The sequence below is a fragment of the Bubalus bubalis genome, chromosome 21, assembly GCF_019923935.1.
Source record: "Bubalus bubalis isolate 160015118507 breed Murrah chromosome 21, NDDB_SH_1, whole genome shotgun sequence".
NCBI classification, from domain to species: domain Eukaryota; kingdom Metazoa; phylum Chordata; class Mammalia; order Artiodactyla; family Bovidae; genus Bubalus; species Bubalus bubalis.
Genome location: NC_059177.1, coordinates 9,645,355 through 9,662,718, shown reverse-complemented (window position 1 = coordinate 9,662,718; position 17,364 = coordinate 9,645,355). Strand labels below are relative to the sequence as shown.

General features: G+C 39.2%; 1 protein-coding gene across 25 annotated transcripts in view; it reads right to left on the bottom strand.

Moving 5' to 3' along the window:
• ARPP21 (cAMP regulated phosphoprotein 21) overlaps positions 1-17,364 on the bottom strand; it is a 165,010-nt gene that overhangs the window by 79,125 nt on the left and 68,521 nt on the right. For 11 of the 25 annotated variants that reach the window (XM_006048247.4, XM_006048248.4, XM_025272480.3 and 8 more), the window contains exons 10-13: positions 13,055-13,163; positions 11,114-11,215; positions 4,864-4,901; positions 2,978-3,037 (exon numbers count right to left, since the gene is read on the bottom strand). In XM_006048247.4, the coding sequence (XP_006048309.2) occupies positions 2,978-3,037; positions 4,864-4,901; positions 11,114-11,215; positions 13,055-13,163 (309 nt within the window). The remainder of the gene's footprint in view (positions 1-2,977; positions 3,038-4,863; positions 4,902-11,113; positions 11,216-13,054; positions 13,164-17,364) is intronic. The other 14 variants (XM_025272485.3, XM_044934255.2, XM_025272486.3 and 11 more) reach the window with 8 other exon arrangements.

Genomic DNA, 17,364 nt, shown 5'->3' with positions numbered 1-17,364 from the left:
TTAACTTTTTCTTTCATTTCGTGAACACTTAAGAAGGTCAAAGAATCCAAGAGATAATAAAAATGAAACAGCTAGTTTGTCATAGGATTTTGCACAGTGAAGGGAGGAAATGCAACAGAAAACTCACAAAACAAAAAGCACTCGGTGCCCTGCTCTCTTCTCTCAATGTTTTCTTACAAACATCCTCTCTGTGTTCAGTACCTCGGGGATGGGCTAGTTTTAGAAACAAGGACTGTTTAAGAAGACTATCTTATGAGCAGGACGTATCAGACACTCACCAAGGGCCAGATAACTTTAGTTCCTAAACACCTATGAAATTCAAGCAGCCCAGAGGAGCCTGAGTCGAGAAAATCTGATTATTTCCCTTTCAATCTCTAAATTCAGCTTCAATCTTTGCTCATATAATTCTGATTAATTTGACCCACCCTTGACAAAGCCCAACTAAGGTATTACTTAGCAACAGTGAATGTACCAGGGATGTGACAATAATCTCACTTGTCGCTAATATGGAATATTTATTACAGGAAGAGATTTGGGGTGGTCCTTAGCATTCAATATGTGTCAGAAGGCAACTCTCCATATGGGGGTGATCATCACCAATTCTGCTTCAATTATCCTCTCCACATCAACTCTTCACCTCCATGGGAGGAGGAATTCAGACTTCCTTTAAATGCCAGTGTGGCGGAGCCTTTCTCTGCAGAGGAGGTGTCGGCCACGGTTCCTCAGAGCATTTTGGCATGTTTCAAAAACACTGGGTAGCTCTTCTAAGACTCATTTCATTCCCTGGCCAATAAGGCAACCTAAGATTTCCTTAATTCCTACCTTCACTCCACTGGCTCAAATCCTCAACCCTAGTCAAGATCTGTACATTCATTTTAAAAGCGGAATTTAAGCTTTTGCTTTAGAGAGTTAGCTTTAATGAGATTTAAAATGATGCATTTAATTTATGGTCTCTAGATACTGATACCCAGAAATTATCTTTTTTTACTGCTGTATCCATCATTCACTTTAATACTGGCAGGGTAAGGTCCAGAGTTGAACTGCATATCTACTTGGGTGTGGGATCATAGGGATTACATCCACAAGTGCCTTCCCATCACTCCTAAGCCCAGGCCTGATTCCCTTCTAACTGGGAATCAGGAAGATGATGATAATGCGTTATCTGGTCATCAAGAGGCACTGGCCCTCTTGTATGTAACTATATAGAATTTGACCCCAGAGTAGTCAGAGAGCAGGTACTCTAAGTTCTGCTTCTGTGCTGAGTAATGTAACTGACAATTTTTATTTTCTTTCATGTCTGAACATGGCTTTTTTTTTTAATTTTATTTTATTTTTTAAACTTTACATAATTGTATTAGTTTTGCCAAATATCAAAATGAATCCGCCACAGGCTTTTTTTTTTAAACAAAGTTAGGTATGATGTAGACTTTGAATTACTTTTATCAGTATGTGGATTGCTTTATACTAAGTCACATTCCTGAGTCTGTGCTTGGTAATTTTATATTTGCGATGGTTGACCTTAGTAGAAGGTAGTTCTGGCTAGGGATCCAGATTTGGGGCTATCTTTGTGACCCCATGTACTGTCCATGGAATTCTCCAGGCCAGAATACTGGAGTGCGTAGCCCTTCCCTTCTCCAGGGGATCTTCCCAACCCAGGGATCGAACCCAGGTCTCCTGCATTGCAGGCGGATTCTTTACCAGCTGAGCCACAAGGGAAGCCCCAAAACTAAATGCCTCTAGGGGTCAAGAATTGTATCTCTACTGGTCTCAACAAACCAAGCCATGGTGTGTGACTGTATGAGTATTGGTGAATCATAGTATTTTCCTGGGCTTTCAAGGGAAAATTTCAAGGTTATTTTCTTAATCTTCAAGTATGAAAATAAACTGTCTAATGATACAAGAGGAAGGTGTTAGAAATGTTGTTCAACCTAGAAAAGTAAAAGCTTAAAAAAAATAGATCCTGTTTTTCATTTCTGCCAGAGTGTAAAGAGAAGAAATGAACTTTTTTGATGTTGGGGTCATAAGCTCAGATTTACAGAAAAAAGATATGTTCAAAGCCCAGAATCCACTTACTTTTTTTTTTTTTTTTGGTATTTTCTTCCTTCTAAGCGGTCAGTAACTTTTATTGTTTGGTTTGTTTTGCCTTTCCTACAATAGAGATGAATCCTAATAGTCATAAAAACACTAGCATATTAAATATATGTGTGAGGTATTCAATATACACACACACACACACACATATATATATAGCACAGTATATCCACTGCCCTACAATGGATGCTAGAGATACATTTAATAAAGTGATGAGAGAATGGCTATAGACCCTTTAGTTCTCTGGCACTCTCTAGCCTCATATAAAACTTTATATATATATATATATATATATATATATATATATATAAAATATGAAACTATATATATGTATTTATTATAAATACACACATTCCCCTTACCCCACACAGATCTAGATTTTACATAATTCATTATAATTGGTGACAATCCCATATCTTTCTTTAGAAATAAAATCTGTGCTTGAAAAAATGTTGTTTGAAATATTATGATGGATAGTAGTGGCTAAAAATCAACTACTTAAATAGCATTATCATGGATTTGTATTCTAGTATTGGGAACATATACACAATAGCAACCTGCCAGGGAAATATTAATTCAGTGTAATTTAGCAAAGTTGATTTGGGAATGTGAAGTTGGTGTATTCCCAAAGTCAGCCCTGGAGAAAAACCCAGAGAATCAGAGGAAGAACCCTAAAAGACTGTAGACCAAGCCATGGTTTGCCAGTCCTGTGTCTTATAGGCCCCAATAAAGCTTCAACACTAGCTCGGAAACAAGCTTTACAAAGAAATAACCAAACATATTTTCTTTCATGAACAGAGATAGTTTACACTAATACACTTATAGTTAACATTGATTCCAGCACATAATCTGAAAACACAGTTTTAAAAAAGGAAACCATACCAACCGAAAGAGCTGTCTTTTCTTATAGGTCTCACTGCATATGTTACTGTCTTCCAAGAGCCTACTGGAAATGAAAAACATGGTTTTTATGATATGAAATCTAAGGGTGCTAAATGCCCTAGGTCAAATGGATGTGAGCCCACTACAGCACACCTATCTTGCAGATCAACCCCATATGCTACGGTTTATTTGAATTTTGCCGTCATAAATGAATGGCAGCCTGATTTGTCCGTACTCTAGGATTAAGGCACTGATACTAGACAAGGGAGAAAGAAGGGAAGAAAAGACAGAGGGAATGGGAGAGGAGAGGAGAATCAAAGAAACTGGCACAGATATAAGAGATATTTAAGGAACTGAATGTATCAGTTGTGATTTTTCTCTTTGGATAATATTAAAATTATTCTTTATTTTTGGGGCATAATGAAATACGACCTTTCAAAGGCAGTTACCCAAGAAATATATTTATTTTTGTAGAGAATTTACTCAGATTTTTGCTTCTGGGGACTGTCAAGACTTCTTAACATATGCAATGAGTATTAGTGACCAATTATATGAATAAACTCCAATTTGAATATTAGGGACACAAGTGCACAAGCAGTCTTTTTATACAAAACACAAATAAATGACTAAGATTAGGGAGTAAGCAGGGAAAATGCCTGGCCAGAAGACTAGGGAACGAGCATCCTACTAAATGGAATTTTAAATGCTCATTTCATCTTCTGGGTAAGGACAGAGAATTTTGGCCTCAGAATCATACCTAAGACGTTAAAACTCAGGGGTTCTTAATTTACTGTAAATACAGAATATTTGAAATCTGTATGGATTTTTGAGGATGTTTTTAGATGTCTTGTAAAGACTTGCTCACTACTCGCATCCCTTTTTCTATAAGAGGTTGTTCAATTGAGGGAAGTTACTTGAAGATTTCTAACTGCTAATATGAACGATGGCATTTTTTAAACCAATCCTCTCTAATGTTCAAGTTTTCTAAGTACAGGAATTTAATCAAATAGCCTCCGTTTTAATCAATTTTATAGGGGTGCCTATTAAGCCAACACCTGAAATGAAATTAACCACCTCTTTTTAAATGGAAACCATATTTCCAACCCAAATTGCCCACTGTGATGTATTTTAATGTGATCAGTACAGCTAATGTGGAATTCCTTAATTCCCCTTGAAAATATGCAATTAAATCAATGGAGCATTTTAATATCTGTATCCGTTTAGAACTATTTTTAAAAGGTACATGCTAAATTTGAAAACCTCTGCTCTTATACACAAGACTTTGTATAAATGCTTTAACCCATTCGTGTCATAACCATCCCTTCCCCTGCTAATACCCTGCCAGGTACACTCTACAAACTAGATCGGTTTAGATAAGTTTTCCAAGTTAGGCCTTTTATAAAAACCAGTAGATTACTTAGAATAAGAAACATAAAACAATATTATTCAAATTATTATCTGTGTAGCTACATACAATGAAGGGGACCGCAAAGTGGCCAATAATACCATATACACTAGTGATGTTAGCAGCCTATTCGATAAGCCAATGAAACTGCAAGTTCCTGTCTCAACATTTATACTTTTTAACGCCTGGGGAATGTAGAAGAATTATATCTTTGTTAGGACCAGAAGTTGAGACTTTAAATACGGAAACTGTTGAAAGCTATGTTTGGAAATAACTGAGAGAACTTTTGTCCCAAATTAAATACCTTCTGGATATGCTAAATAACATATATGTGAGCATATATATGTGTACACGCATAGATATATGTATTTATTTATACATATATTCAAGCACACACTTATATATGGCATATATATATGAATAAACAACACACACATGACAGACTCTGTTCCTTTAAAGAGATGAAAAAGCAAATTTCGTTTTACCTGTTTTCCACAAAGAGGCTTTCCTGGGAGCAAACTGACTGAAAAACAAACAAAAAAAAGGCATTGGATCAGATGTTCAGGATACGCTGAGGGAGCCCAAATCCTGGCCTGATTTTCAAACTATTTTTTCCTCCAAGAGGAAAAAAAATTAAGAAAACGGTGCAGCATTTTTAGAAAAAAAAAAAGAAGGAAAACCAAAAGGTTAGAGTTAGAAGTGTCAACTTTCCATATGGTGTCTCCAGGTTTCAGAGAGATTTAGCCCAGTCAGCATCAAGGTCGGAAGGAGAAGAGAGGTGCTGTGAATGAAAGTGCAGCAGACGCCTGCGAGCCACAGGCCCTGAGCTAGTGGGTTCCTCCAGGCGGCAGAGACTCAGCCGCCACCTTGGACCAGAGGCCACGTGTGAGTGAAGGCAGAGCATGCAGGCCTGGCACGATCCGCCCGAGGATGGGAGCGCTGGGAAACCACAATCCTGAAGCTAGGACCTGGCCCCAATGAACTCTCACAACACAAACACTTGACCTGTGAACTCTCAAAACTGAAGAGATGTCCTCAACCAATGCTGGGGGGTGAGGGGGTGGGTGGGGGGGCAGTTAGCAGAGGAAGGAGGGAGGGAGGGGCTCAGAAAGCAAGTGAGAACAAAACGAAGCTAATTGGGAAAGAATATCAAACCCCTCTAATACATCTTAGTTTTTCACACAAAAAACCCAGTCACTTTCCTTTTAGCTTCTGTTCTCTAGTATTCATGTCTCTGCTATCTTGAGTTTAATACACAACGTAAGGAAGATAAAATTCCGTTATCATTAGGTGCTGGGGAAAGGTGGATCAAATTAAATTTTAACAAGCAAAAAGAGGAGTCTTAACAAAATATGGTACAACAGTCATAAAATAAAACTGTGCTTAGGAACTAACATAAAACCGTTTTCAAAGCACTAAGATTTGAACCACAAACACAGATAACATACGTGTGGATTTTCTAAATGATGAGTAAGTTCCCCTCCTAAAGGGATCAAAGAGACTGAGCATGCTCATTTTTAAGAGAAAATAACATAAAAATAAAGAAATAATAATGACCTTTCAATATAGAATTTTTGAATTAAAAATGCTATTAATGTAACCACCTCTCACAGAGGCTGGCAGGATGCTGGTTTCTTGCTACATTTTACCAGAGAGATCATTTCCTTCCATAAACTGAAGGGCTAGATTTGGGCATAATGTCCTTTTCTCAGTGGTCTGAGCTTTTTAATGAGGGCATCTCTAGAATCACTTCTGTTTTAACCCCTATGCATTTAACATGCATCCTGAAGATGAAGTGTGCAAAAAGTTTATTTAATAAAAGGCAACCATAGCCAATTAAGCAACAGGCTTTTCAGAAAAGTAATTTGATACTTAATTTTATAAAGGAAAACAAATACAGATGATGTGCCCCTGACATTATTCCTAGGAGGATCTCTTTAAAGGAAGCTAAATATCCCGTTGTTTGTACTTCCTTCAGTTGGGTTTCCCAACCAATTAGAGTCAAGTCTAAGCCAAGTCTTTGTATATGAACAAAGTGATACTATGCCAGATATCCACAATGAATTTAATACCTTGCTACATTTCAGCTCTTGAGATTGGAAATAGGCCAATTACATTTAGGATGTTCTGGCTGATTCTGAATAACTGAGACTTGACTACGTCTTTGAAGGAGCTATCAAAGACATGCTGACCTCTTCGGACTTGTACATCTAATAGCATTTGGTAAGGGAAGCAGCCCAAACTCTTCAAACTAAAAACTAAGGCATATACAAATTAAAGATGATACTCTCTAAAAACCCATCTCCAGAGCATCTTCCTGATTTTTGTGGAAAGGTCCTAAAAAAAAATCATCTCATCATCCATCCACCACACTTTTCATAAAGACAAAGACAATTATGGGTTATGATTCAGTAACTGATGAAAATGTATGTGCGTGCATGTGCACACACGTGTGTGTATTAAAAGAAGCATTAATAAACAAATTTTAATAGCAGAGAAAGATAAAATTATCACAGTAATTAAGCCCAGCATTCAGAGCTGTGAGGTATATGCATTCTCAGATATATACATAAAGGGCTTTGTTTAAAAGGAGAAAAATGTTTTTGCCTAATGGGTTATAGAATTCTCTTCCACATGCTACCCCCAAGCCAGGTGGTACCTCACACCCTCGTCATCGGCTCCCCATGAAGAAAACCAAAGATGAAATCTTTCTCGAATCCCTATTTACATATAAATATCCTTCAGAAATTACCCTCTAGGCAAAACAGGTCCTTCTCAAATATATTGCTTTATCTACTTAACCTTCCTAAAGGAAGCAACATTGCATAGGATTAATCATAAAACAAGTTGACATGCTTGCCAAAAGGAAAGAAGAGTTATATTTCAAATATTTCTGACTTCAAAAGTACACTTATTATTTGAGAACTAAATTGTTGTGTGCTCTGAATTAAACATTTCAGTTCTCAAATAACAGATGAACTGGTCTTATTTCAAGATACCCAAATTCTCAAACTATATTTGAAAAGCCTTTTTTGGAAAATCCCCAAATAAATCTGCATATTCTGATTGTGCACCGATGTACAAAGCACACACACACACACACATACGTGCATCCCTTAGCCATCAAGATACATTTGTAAAATATTCAAGAACACTTCTAATTTTAAAAGAAATTTGGGTTTTTCTAAAGTATAAACATCAGGAAGTATTTTTCTATAAATGCCTATTGTAACTTCAAGTAGAAAAAATAATCCTACTTAAGTATATCGACATTTGAACCTGTTTGAACTACTCTACGACTTAATAACTGGCAAAGGAAGCTGGTTTTATTACCTCTGTTTATAAGTTATGAGGATGCTAAATTAAAGACCAGCTTAAAAAAATTATATGTCTATAACTTAATTTCCTTATGCTGGATTCCTTGCATTTGTTTTATAAATGAGTTAATATACTTACCATCTTGTGTACCTTAACAATTTGGGTAGTTATGATCATTTGGGAATCTGGAATTATACAGATAAAGGCTCCCTAGTGGGTCCCGTCTTTATGTTACCATATGTATTCGAGAAAGTTCATATTGCTGTTGTGCCCTTGAGTTTGTGTTTAACAGAGAATATGGTAATCTCCTGTTAATACAGGGTGGCCCCCAGGGACCCTTGCCTTGTGTGGTACCACCCACATGCAGCAAAGCTGGTCTGTGTGTCTAAAAGAATACAGCAGAAGGGAATATATGTCACTTCCAAGATCAGCTTATAGCACCGGGCTTCCATTTGGGACCCTTTTCCTTTCCCGCTCAGATCACTTGCTCCAGGGAAAGATAGTTGCCATGTTTGAAGACACCTGGCAGCCTACAGAGAGCTCCCCATCACTATGAGATCTCTAGCTTATAGCCAGCAGAGAACTGAGGGCTGGCGATATGTGAGTGGTTCTTGGAGAAGACCACTGCACCAAATCTGCAGATGACTACAGCCCAAACTGACAGCCCGACTGAAGCCTCAAGAAAGACCAGAGACAGAATCACTCAGCTAAGCCACTCCCACATTCCTGAACCCTGCAGACTGTGAGATGAGCTTTTTGTTTTCTTTTTTTAAGCTGCCAAATTTGGGGACCACCAGTAGAAGGTATGACTGCATTGTGTCTACAAGAGCTATCAGACAAGGGAGAAAGACATTTGGCATTTTATTTTCCGCTAGGACAGTGGCTCATGGTCGTTCAAGTGTCATGAAAACTTAGAATAATGTGATAAACACTAGAGAGCATATCCTTAGAAAAATGTACATATGCTCATGAACGTAATATTTAACAGGTGATATCAAGGATTTTAGGTCATCTCTGAAGCCCTTCACGAGCACACTCTGGGTTGTTTTTGTCGTGCTCAGTCACTCAGTCGTGTCTGACTCTGCCACTCCATGGACTGTAGCCCGCCAGGCTCCTCTGTCCATGGGATTCTCCAGGCAAGAATACTGGAGGGGGTTGCAATGCCCTTCTCCAGGGAATCTTCCCAACCCAGGGATAAAACCAACATCTCTGGCATCTCCTACATTGGTAGGCAGATTCTTTACCACTGAGCCACCTGGGAAGCTCTCTAAGTACAGAAAGCCAATTAAAAAAACCTACCGCCCTACGAGATCAAGTGAAAATCAGCTTCAGAAACATGTCAGTCTCCCACCTGAATTAGTAAAACCAGAAGTGGTGGCCACCAGAGAGTCTATCAAAAGTGTTTACTCCTCCTCTCCCACAAGGAGAAGCAGCTACAGCATTGCAGAGAAGGCTGAAGAAATATTTCATGGAATAAAAGGGCTATGACAATAGCTTTCCATTTAGGCTATCTCACATTTAGGTCTGCTTTTACTTGTTAAAAAAAAAAATAATAATACAGCATGTGGCCACAGAGGCTTTAAACAGGAACCCTTGCCTCCAATCTTCAGCTTGGAACCCAGGTTCCTTACTCCTACATCTCCTAAACAGGGATGTGAGGAAATGCGCTGTGGACTAGGAGTCAGGCTGACCCCTCCTCCCTTCGATGACCTCCTATGGGCACGAAAATACAAAACTGAAGGCTAGCAGGGCAAATGTCACCCCCATCACAGGCATGCATCAGTGATGCTAGTTGCCGTCGACCGGCACTTGAGTGTCTGGCAATGTGACAAAGAAGAAAAGCATAATGTTGTTTGTACATTATGTGGGTGTGACTACTCTTTGCTTTACAATATAACAACTCATTCATAAACTATATGGCTTGCCAGAATTATACTAAGAGGAAGAATGTGTGTTTGTGTGTGTTGTATGTGTGTGTGTATAAAAGAGAGAGGAAAAAAAGCGAATAGACTGTCTTTCAGAAAAATTTCTCATCTTGAAGGTCATCAGACAGGAATACTCTATCTCCAGTCCAAGATAGGCTTATTACAGTATTATGACTAGAACAGAGCCTCTCATTACTGCATTCTTGTATCCAGCAAACACAAGAAAAGGTCTACCATGTGTCAGGCTGTCCTTTGCACCATCAAGAATTCTGACCATAATTAAAAGGATTTTCTAGAATCTTCTAGAATTGTCCCTGGACATCATTCAACAATGGCTACCTCATCTCCTTCTCTCACACTCTCCTAATTTGCAAGCTTTGGACCAGGCTATTCAATTCAAAATTGTATTTTAATGTGTCTAAGAAAGGCAGAGAGGTTCTAGAGCAGATGGCAGAAACCCACACGCGTGTGAAAGAAGTGCAGAGTGTCACTTCCTCTGTAGCTCATATTAAGGGATTCAGCAGAAGGTGGAAGATCAGGGAGGCTAGCTTGGGCTTAAAACCTCTGGGGATAGCAGGCCCCTTGCATGTTAAGCATGGATGCCTAGGTGTCTAGATGGCTTTTTAAGGAACAAATTATGAGAACAAATCACAGAGGAGGTCAGATGCCCATCTGACTTAGGAAAGACAGAGGTGTGGGCCACAGAGAATCTACACAAAGGTGCTCATGGCTATACCTCTGCAGAGGGAAAAACCCACAGCATTTTCCAGAGGCTGCCAAATGCACCCATAGAAGGGAAAGCCTATGGAAACAGCTTGTCCTTTCCATTCTGTTGCATCTAAATTCAGCTTTTTTTCATCTTTTAATTTGTATGGAATGTAATCACATTTAATTTTAACAGTGAGCAGAAGAATAAAAAAAAAAATAATCCCAACCACATTTTCTTTGTTGGGATATGAACAAAAGAAATTGTTTTCTGATCATTCCCTTGAAAATGGGTCACGGAACAAATTTTATCTGAAAATGGGGTGGGGGAGGGGATGAGTATCTTTATTTACCTTTGATATAATAAAGTGTCCATACTTGCTAAGAATGCAGAAAATTCTGTGTGTGTACGCTCAATTGACTCTTCTCTCGTTTTGGAATTCTTTCTTCTGCACAATGTTGGTCTTAAGAAGAAAACCACGTGGTATCTGTTGGCTAATATAAATATGAAGAGCTTTCTGCAAAGCTGGCAACCTCTTTGTATTTAAGGTCTATTTTATTGACCCCAAATAGTACTTCGATATTTGGGAACACACACAAACCTCTGGCTCCTTTTCCATCACTTCCTGAATCAGGTCCTCTTCCAGAAGCACCTCTGGTCTGCTGCCCTTTCGGCAGCTCCCTGCCTCCAGCTTCCCTCATTCCTATCAGCTTCCTGTCTGGGGAACGAGGCTGCTTTACTGCTCGGAGGGACCGCACTCAAGAGGCAATGAAAACAACTACTCACATCATGTGCAAATATTCTCTCCCTCACTCTCTGATATTCCTCTTCTCTCTCTTCAATTGATTTACTTCGTCTGTCATCTCTAAATGGATGCATTCTGTTTTGCTGAACAGAAAAGAGAAATCAGGAGGGTTACCCAAGGTGAGCCGTTGGAAATCTGCAGTCAAGAAAAACTGTCAGCTGAGAGTAATAAATGTTCACTTAAATAAATGGGGCTTGACAAGTCTTACTCCCTCCGGTCCCCGAGGAAGTCGTGGTGGGTGATGTGTGTGGGGTGTGTGCCTTGTGATGGCAGGGTGCTCCTACTCCTGGCTGTTTCCTTGTTGGATGCAAATAGCTCGGTGTTTCTGGAAGGTAAGCTCTGAATGTAACTCAGGCATTCAGCCCATTTGCTCTGTGATGGGTTCGGTCTCCTTAGCAAAGATGTGACGCCCCAGGAGGAGGCGGAATGGTGGTGAGAAAGAGGAAGTGGCGAGGCCAAGGTGGCCACGAGAATAAATGGCTTTGAAAACTTGTGGTCAGAGAAACAGAGCAAGAAGGGGCAGAAAGGAAGATGTGGATGCCATTTCTCTGCATCCTAATTTGCGTTTTTATTCACTCAGAGACTTATTCTGTGAATCGCAGCTGGGATAAAAGGAGGAACTGAATTCTAAAAGCCTGTCTGTGGATTAGGGTCAAAATCCAGAAAACTAACAATTCAAAGAACCCAGCATGAGGCCTGCTCTTCCTCCGCCTTCTATTGGAGTCACTTCCTGTGTTTCTATCGCTTTTGCATTTTATCCCTGCCATTCCTCTCCCAAACGCCCTGCACTAACCACATCCATCCATCCATTCAACAGACATCCTCTAAGTACAGGACACGGGCACATGTGTCAAAGTCAACTCAAGCCATGGTGTGGTTCAGGGGTGGTGGTGGTGGGAGGAAATGAGATACAGATGATGGACCGTTTTTTTTTTGTTGTTGCTTTTTTTTTTTAAAGTGTCAGAGATGCACATACTGGCTCACAGTGACTCACTGTGGGTAATTAAAATAATAACTTGAGTGTGATGCAGATTGTCTTACCTTTCAGCATTCTAAAGCAAAGTCATTTTCATAAAAGCTCTATTTTCATTGTCAGAGACAGGAAGCATAATTGTAATGGCATTTGTATGACTTTCTATGGTTCTCCTTATCACTGAAAATGTGTTTTCTTTTGCCATTTACTTAGTTTTCTTCTTCATCACCCTGGAACCCACCCCCTCCACAGGGAGAAAGTCTCTGTAGCCTTGTCGAGTTCCCGTGAATAAAGCTATTCTAGAACCATGTAATGTTTTGTTACAAGCAAAAAACAGGGAAGGAGGAAGTTCTGCTACAGTTCGTGCAAAACAAGCAAACAACTGACATGGAAGTTAAAACACAGGAAGGTGGGGGACTACAACATAAACTTGATTCTTTGTTGCGAAGACTTATTTTGGGAGAGTTTGCAAAATCCACCTGGCCTCACCATAACAAGGATTGTTGTTTACAGCTACATCAGTTGATCAGCGGTCCATATTGACAATCCAGCGCAATGTGTGCAGAGCGGAAGGATAAAGCTGTAGGGAGGGGAACGACTGCCAGAGTTACACAGACACCTGGAAATGCGACTGACAAAGCTCTTCCCATCAGCTCAGAGCCTGCGGCACCCCGACCCCCCCAGGCATGCAGCAGAGCCTGCGCCAAGCACCACCCATGCAGCCCAACACAGAGCCAGCGCTGAAGCAACCATGACGTGGTCTTTTGCTACCCACCGAATGCCAAAGGGGGAGGTGGGGGTGGGGGGCAGGAGGTTGGGGGAGGGGGTTCTTTTCAGAGGCAGGGGAGATTTGGGAGGGGGAGCAGGGACAACAGAAGAACGACAAGAACACCAGGCAGCCCACCTTCCAAAACGACAACGTCAGCCACTCTCAAACTTGAGAACCAACCTGAGTGTCTTCTTTATCAATACTAGAGTTATCTCGCTTCAAGATAAACCGCTTCTGGGATTCTTCACCTTTTTCATCTTTTAAATGTTCACAAAACCTTTGCTCTGGTCTGCCAGCAAAGTAAAACATATCAATAAAAAAAGTTTTTTCCCCTGTTTAAAGTTATTTCTTAGTGTTTTTTGTTTTTTTTTTTTTCCCCCACAGTGGCATTCAAGAAAAAGTTTACACATGGTTTTGATACTAGAATTGCTGGCAATATATAGGGAGGTAATACTGTGTCACTTTACATGTGTTGTTAGGATACCTTTGCTTTGTTTGTTCACCATGGTAGAAGTTAAAACAAAATTTTAAAAGCCTGCAAATATATAGTGTGTATTTTCTATTTTCTATAGTTATTTTGACCTCTGTCAGTCCTGAATTTCATTAAGTCCCTACCCTTATTCTCTATATGTTTAGAATTTGGGATTACTACATTAAAACTAGGAGAATACTTCCTATTATATTTTCCCTTTCGAGAGCTTTCTGAATGTCCAGGGAGAGAGGGCTGTCTATGAATTATTTCCATCTTTCTTTAATGACAGATGCCCTGGAATCTGACTCCACCAGACTGACATCCTCGACCATGTCTTGTAAATCAGTTGAGTAACTGGGGGGAACTGGAGATGTTTAGCTTAAACAACTTAATGCCTGATTAGCATGGGGAAAATGTTCCAAGCAGTTACATGGTATTGATTAGTCAATTGATTTTTTAAAGATCCTCTTAATCATCTTGTATTACTACAGGAAAGGGCTCCAGTACCCTGTTCATTTCCCACCAGCGTCCCTGCGCACCAGAGAACTTGGTGAATGGCTTGTGCGTTGGTTAATCACAGAGGACTAAAATGTCCATTTCTAGTATAGAAGCAGTTGTAATTGATGGCTCTCAAAAGGTGTCTTTCAGGTCTGATGTATTACTTCCGAAGCCAGGTGGGTTTTCTGTGCCCCCCTGGGTTCAGTATGCGTTCAGAAAGCCAAATCACTGCCTCCGTTGTTTAATATGAATGGCTAGTAAATAAGAGAATCTCATTGTTTCCTTATAGCTCCAAAATAAGCAAACACTTTAAAAACAAAGGAGCAGTTTAAGTGTATAATTCAAATCTTGTTGAGAAATATTGTTTCCTTAAAAACTCATTCATCAATTATTATAATACTGGGGAGCAGACAAAACCAGAAAACTGAAATAATACCAGTTATAGCTTCTGGAATCAGATGTAATTTCTGCATTCTTTCATTCAGTCTTTGCAATAAGACTTTGATGTAGGAGAAACAAAAAAATTTTTTTTGCCTCTTTTACAGATAAGGAAACTATCCCTCAAGTGACTCTTGACTCCAGTTTATATATTTTCCCACTAAGCTACAGGCATCAAACAGCCTGCTTACTTCCTTACAGAGAAGTGAACAGTCTCTCTCTGCTTACATTGTACTCAGTCGGCTGGAGGGCCTCACACCTCAGGATAAAGCACAGAAAACCTGCATCATATCATCTTCAATATTAATGTAAATGTTATCCACCAGAATTAACAGGGACTAAAATACAGCAGTCTGGATGTGCGGATATGACATTTTAAGATCAGAGCACTAAGGAGACAGAGTAAATTTGCACTTTATAATGAAAAGATCATTGACAGTAAAGAAATTAAATATATTTTGGTGGAGCCCAGTCACAGGACCCTTCAATCACTTATAACACTATAAAGTCTGACAATATTATAATAGCCTGAATAGCTACAGGTCACTGTAAATGAGCACAATTCTCCAGGAGTTTTTTTTTTTTTTTAAACATTTTTAACCACTCAGATATTGTTATATACATATTTTTATGTAACAAGAGAAATTAAGATATTAACTTGAACACAAATGCTAATAGTAGCAATGCTAATTAATCCTCTCCTAATAGCCCTGAGCTCTGAACATCTGATAAACTCCAGTCAATGAAATGATTGGAGAATGGCTAAACATACAGATCTATTTCTTATATTTGTTGCTGCTGCTGCTGCTGCTAAATCGCTTCAGTCATGTCCGACTCTGTGCGACCCCAAAGACGGCAGCCCTTGGTTCTAGGCACCAAGGATACACTATTTAAAAAAGCAAGATCCCTACCCACATGGAACTTGCAGTCCATCTCTGGTTAGTATGATGAAATCTCACTCTAAATATTTTTCTCCTTAAAAAGCACTTTACATGCGTGCTCAGTCGCTTCAGTCATGTCCAACTCTGCGACCCTCTGGACTTTAGCCCACCGGGCTCCCCCGTCCCTGGGATTCTCCAGGCAAGAACACACTAATCATCTGTAAATGTTCATTTAGAAATGAAATGGCACTCATGAACATAAGATGAATTTGCTTCAGACTAAATTCTCCTTTTGGAGAAGGAAATGGCAACCCACTCCAGTATTCTTGCCTGGAGAATCCCATGGACAGCGGAGCCCGGTGGGCTAAAGTCCAGAGGGTCGCAGAGTTGGACATGACTGAAGCGACTGAGCACGCATGTAAAGTGCTTTTTAAGGAGAAAAATATTTAGAGTGAGATTTCATCATACTAACCAGAGATGGACTGCAAGTTCCATGTGGGTAGGGATCTTGCTTTTTTAAATAGTGTATCCTTGATGCCTAGAACCATGCCTAGAACCATTGGAAAGCATTTGGTTGGGTGAATAAATGACTCAATGTATGAATGAATGAAAATTTAGCACAGCTGTATATAAGTCACAGTAACTCAGGGACAGATCAAAGAATCACTAAGATATGTGGTCATAAATTCATAAATGTTTAAATTGTAAAATAGAACAGAATAGAGTTGGGTTAGTAGGAACATAAATTCAAATTCAGAACATTAGGAACATCTTTAAAAATCAGATTTATGTTTGACTGCAAGCTGACCAAAACTAATGATGTCATTAAAGAAAAGGTTTTCACACTGGAGGAAAAGAGCTGGAAATGGGAATTTTAACTTTTTGAGGTTTGGGAACTTCTCAGTTTAAAGTGTCATTACAGTTACACAAGAGCTATTTAACCATTATTTTTGAAACTTCATTTGCATTTCTTCATAGTGCTGGTTTATTTTTATTTCATAGCAGGACATATTCAGGAAAAACACATCCATCACTTAAGCAGGGGTAGTCAAAGGAGCTTGTCTGAATCAATAATGTAAATATTATTGAGAGCTATATTTGTTACTCTGATATAAATTATGCAAAGGGTATCATCCACAACTGTTTTCAAAAAAATTTGTATTTGAACATTAGAAATTAATAGTACAAATAACTAATCATTTCTTGACTTACCAAAAGTGTTTTGAAAGATTATAAAGTAACCATTTGAAGTTTGCATAAAAGGAATAAAATAAACATAATAAGATTTTTCCAGGTTGACTTTATAGAGACTTATCTAGAGGTAAGGAGTAATTTTCAGTTTAAACTCATGCAAACTGTAGTTTATGACTGAAATATTACATGTGACTGCACTAAAAATTACCAGTAATGCACTGTTATATTAAAGCTTTTAAAAATCCTTTTAACCACTAATTTAACATCATAGCACAAAATGAAAGAAACTGCAGTAATATGGTATGGACCTTCATTTAAAATGGTGATGAATTACTTTCAGTGGATCAAGATGAGGATGTAACTCTAAGAAAAACTCCTCAAAGCTGCAAAAGGTCACAGTATTTATTAAATGAACGATAACTAGAGTTTACTATGTATCTCGTGGCCACGCATTATACTTGCCTGCATTTTTTAGCATATGTGCTGCTGAAGCAACCGCTACATGCCTACGTTATTTTTCCTGGAAGATTTTAGTCCATGAGTTATTTCTACCTGTTTATCATTACCAAAAAGCAGAGAAAACAAATCTAATGTTTCTTCTTGATTAAAAAAAAAAAATAGCGTCTTCCCACAATTCATAGCAGGTATCTACTGTGGTACTCATTGCTCACGTGTGGAGGACAGCAGTGGCATTTCCAGTCTGTCTTGGGATCCCCTAGTCAATCCTTTCAAAAGTCTGAACCAACTCCTCACTGTTCCTGATTAGACAAAGCTCATGAATTGAGAGGCAGTATGGCTGAGCACAGGGACGTCCCTGGTGGCTCAGGTGGTAAAGAATCTGCCTGCCAATGCACAGGAGACGTGAGTTTGATCCCTACAAGACGCCCTGGAGGAGGGCATGGTAACCCACCCCAGTGTTCTTGCCTGGAGAATCCCATGGACAGAGGAGCCTGGCGGGCTACCATCATGGGGTCGCAGAGAGTCGGACACGACTTAGTGATGAAAAA